Here is a 4,420-nt window from a genome sequence, read left to right on the forward strand (position 1 = left end):
CTTGCCTGGCAAGCTCAAGATCCTGCGTTCAATCCATGGTACCACACACACACACAAAAATAAATAAATAAATAAATATAAACTTTAAAAAATTAAAGGGAAGATGGTTGTACAGGTTCTTTCCATCCTTCTAGTAACCATATGAGGAATAGACTGGTTTCTTTTTTCTTTTTTTTTTTTTTTTCAGAACCGGAGTTTGAACTCATGCCTTTGAGCTTGCCAGGGAAGCACTTATTATACTGAGCCATCTCCCCGGCCCCAGGAATGGACTGTTACTAATCCCGTTTTACAGATAAGGAAATGGAAGCCCTGAACAGTGACTAACTTATCCAAGGTCATGAGGCTCAACAATGCTAGTTTGGTCTTTTTTGATTAATTAATTAATTATTTATTTGGTACAGGGTCTCACTATGCAGCTCAAACTCTAGTGATTTTCACATATCTCGGCCTACCCCAGGCTGCAACAGCAAGGCATGTGGTACTGCGGATCAAGCTCGGGTCCTTGAGCTTGCCAGGCGGGTGCTTTGACCGCCGGGCTATCTCCCTAGCCCTAGTTTGGCTTTGGTTAGCTTCAGAGCCTAGCTCTAAATCAACATTAAAGTAACAATGATTCGCCAGTGATGAAGTCTACCCTCATAGACAAGTCTGCCCTGTGCGAGCTTCTCTTAGTGCCTAGCCAGCAACCAGACCACATGCCAATAGCTTTTTAAACCAATCAGCATTCAGGAAGGGGGCGGGCCTAGGGGACTTCACAGCCAATTGGTGGGCAGATGGTGCCAAAGTTGAGGTTGGGCAACACAGAGCTTCAACCGGCACCTTGGCGGCCTCGCGCCTCTGTTTAGAACGTGCGAGTCGAGGGGCGTGGCAGGGGCATGCGCATGCGTGTAGGACACATGCGTGTAGTGCGCATGCGTATGACACACCTGCCTCCTGGAAGAGCGCAGAGTATCTTCGAGGCTAGCGTCGTCGAGAAGAAGCCATCGCTTTCCACAGCCACGTGGTGTAAGTGAATGTGGCAGGTTTTTTGGGACTGAAGAGGCAAAGGTACTGTGTTCCCACCAACCATGCCTCATCCTTTGGCTCAGCCCTGCTGCCCTGCCGCAACTGCCCTAGCCTGTCTCCTACTGCGGGCCTCCCCTCATGGCCAGTCCCTTATCCTTCATAGTTCTGTCATTTCTACCCTCCCAAAGTTTTCTCAGGCTGTCAGTTTCTCTCGCTGCTCTTTTTCTACCATCTCTTCTCTTTCTGTGATCTTCTTGTACTTGCCTTACTCCTGGTTTTCTCCTATGTCTAAAGCCCTATTCTGGTCCCCTATGTCACTTGAATCCCATGATTTGTTTCCATCCTCCATCTTTTGACAATTTGCCCACTTCCCTATTTCTAGTTCTCTAGTTTAGTATTCAGTATTACAACCAATAAAGTAAATAAATAAATATTTTAGGTTAGTTTTTTGTCTTAAATATTTTTATTTTAATTAATTAATTATTTTTTGGAACCGGGGATTGAACTGTCTTAAATATTTTTAAAAATTGTGTTTCCACCTCATTTCAACCATCTCTACTCATTTTGCTAGTGACTTGATTAATCTAAATCTGATCACCCCTGTCCCTTTTTCTTCCAGGACACCATGGACCCCCGGGATCCAGCCCGTCAGCCTTTCCAGCAGTCGGAGAAACCTGGCCGTGTGCGTCGTCGGAAGACCAGGAGGGAGCGGAATGAAGCCCTGGTGGGCAGCCGCCGGCCAGTAGCCCATCAGGATCCTCCTGTGTCCCGTCAGGATCCCCCTGTTGCCCTCCAGGATCCTGTGGTCCCTGCTGCCTCCAAGCTTGTGGTCATAACCCAGGGCCGGCTGAGCCGGGAGCACCGGGGTCTTTTCAACCATGAGGTGAAATCTCTGGATGTGGCCCGGCTGCTTGACAGTGGGTCCTTGGAGCCAAGCACTCCCCTGCTCCGCACTAAGCCTTCCTCCAGCCCACCTGGGATTCAAGAGCCCGTCTCACAGTCAAAGGGCAAGGAGAACCAGGCACCTGGGGGCTCGGGCCCAGGCCCTCCTAATTCTCCAGAAGTCTGTAGCTTGGGACAACTTCTGGGGGAGCTACAGTGCCAGCTGACTTTGCCACAGGCCTTCCCCAGGAGGAACTTGGTGCAGGAAGCCAGGGATGCCATCGTGGGAACCTTGCAGGCCCTCCATGGCTGTGTGCCTGATCTTGCCTTGGTGCTCCAAGGCTGCCAGTTACCTTTGCCAGGTGAGCCCACCTCCTTCCCCATTTTCCCCCTCTTTTCTCTAACCCACATGTCCCCCATGCTTTTTTTTTTTCTTTTCTGTGTGCCAGGAACCAAACCTGAGGTTCATGAGAGACAAAGAATGACACCCTCCTGGATCAACAGACCTGAACAGACCCCAAGAGAAGGGAGACAGAGAAGGCAACAGGGCACAAAGGACAGCTTTACCATGCCTCATACATCCAGTGCTCCTGTGGCACACAGGATGAGCCTGGCGCCACCAAGAGGTCCTTGGCCACCCTCCTTGTCCTTGTTGCCTTCACCTTCTGGGGCAGGTTGGGGCCCCCCAACAGCCTTTGACCTACTAAAAAGCATCTGGCTTGTAGATACACCACCTGCTCCCCATCATTGGTGTGTCGGCCCACCTCAGCCCCTGCCTCAGCCATCACCTTTGTTGCCCCACACTTCTGACCTGGACTGGAGCCCCGACTCCCCTGCCCCACTGCCCAGTCTCTCTTGGGTAGTCACTCAGAGCAGTCCAGAAGCCTGGTCCTTTCCACCCATGAGACTGTACTGAGGGGGCTGAGGTTAAGTCTGGGGCAGGGTAACCTCATACCCAGTCACCTCAATAAAGTTCCTTCTTTTTGGTCCTCTTGATTTTTTAGTGAGTGGCTGATCCAGCAAAGTAACTTTCATTTGCTCTGAGTTCCAGGACCAAGATGAAGGAGAAAACACTGTTATGTGTTACTTTCCTGAGGCCAGAGGGCCCAACAGGATATTGAAACTTGGAGCCTCAGTTAGTCTAACACATAACACCCACTTTGCCATTCAGGTGGTGGGTGTTTGGCTCTAAACTCTAGCCATCCAGGGCCCCAGAATGGGTGAGCCCAGAGCCCCCAGGAGACACCCAGTTCAGTGGTAGGGGAGTCCCAGGTCCCAGCTGCATCTGAGCAGGAAACACAGGAACTGGGAGCTCAAGGAAAAAGATCTGATTTCATAGAAGAGCTAACACAACCTCCTTAGTTTTGAAGCTTGGTAGCACATTTATAGCAAGAGCACATGGCAATGCCTGGAGGATGGTAGAGGTGGAGAGTATCTTTTTTGTGGTACTGGGGATTGAACTCAGGACCTACTGCTTGACAGGCAGGTGGGTGCTTATGCTGCTGAGCTATGTCCCCAGAAGAATTACCTTTTTTTTTTTTTTTTTTTTAGCTCCTATCCTTAGATCATGCTGAAACCTAGTCAGTCACATTTGGCCTCTCCTTGAGGAGCTCCTTGTCTGGGATCACAGGGTAAATTATATGATTGAGGTACTAGTGGCAGATCAGAGCTGAATCTGGCCCACAAACTTTTTCTCCCACCCAAAATATTCATTTATTTATTATAATATTTATTAATTTTATTTTAAAATTTTAATAATATTTTATAATATTATTTATTCATTTTATTTTATTTTTGTCTTAGGGCTCACTATGCAGTTCATGCTGGCCTTCAACTCACTTTGTAGCCCAGGCTGACCTCGAACTCACAGCAATCCTCCTGAATCAGCCTCCTGAGTGCTGGGATTGCAGGCAGTATGCTGTGACACTTGGCTTCAGAATACCATTTTAAAGCCAGGAGTGGTTTTATACCACCTGTAATCCCAGCACTCTTGAGAGACTGACGCAGGAGGATCAGTTGAACCCAGGAGTTTGAGAACAGTCTGGGCAAAGTAGTGAGTCCTTACTTCAAAGTATATCAACAAGTTTTTTTTTTTTTAAAGCTTTCATTAATTTTTCAACAAGTTTTTTCTTTTGGGGGGAAGGGTCCAGAGGGTGTTCAGGGTCTCACTACTAGATCGGACTTGTAATGATTGGCCAGTTTACAGCCTCTCAAGAGCTGGGATTATAGGCATGCACCACCATGCCCAGTCTCAATTGCCATTTTAGCATCCCTAGGGGTGGGTCTGCAGCAGATCCGGGGATCAAACCCCCAGCTCCTGCACTTGCTCGCAGGTGCTTTAATCGGCTGAGCTATTTTGGTCAGTCCTAACAAGCCTTTAAAATAATAAAAATAGGGCCTGGGAGATAGTTCAGTGGTCTAAGTGCCTGCCTGGCAAGTGCAAAGACCCGAGTTTGATCCTGGGTACCACATGGTGTACTGGTCCCAAAACTGGCATGGTTATGCACATCTGTAATCCCAGGGCTGGGGAGGCTGA

General features: G+C 48.6%; 1 protein-coding gene across 1 annotated transcript; it reads left to right on the forward strand.

Moving 5' to 3' along the window:
- Nucleotides 1-922: 922 nt before the first annotated feature.
- On the forward strand, nt 923-2,800 carry Prr19 (proline rich 19). Its single transcript, XM_004644376.2, has 3 exons — nt 923-1,002; nt 1,622-2,246; nt 2,334-2,800. The coding sequence occupies exons 2-3, from the start codon at nt 1,628-1,630 to the stop codon at nt 2,798-2,800; spliced, it is 1,086 nt and encodes a 361-aa protein (XP_004644433.1). The 5' UTR covers nt 923-1,002; nt 1,622-1,627.
- The last annotated feature ends 1,620 nt before the right edge of the window (nt 2,801-4,420 follow it).

This window comes from Octodon degus, unplaced genomic scaffold (genome assembly GCF_000260255.1).
Source record: "Octodon degus isolate 3935 unplaced genomic scaffold, OctDeg1.0 scaffold00197, whole genome shotgun sequence".
Classification (NCBI taxonomy): domain Eukaryota; kingdom Metazoa; phylum Chordata; class Mammalia; order Rodentia; family Octodontidae; genus Octodon; species Octodon degus.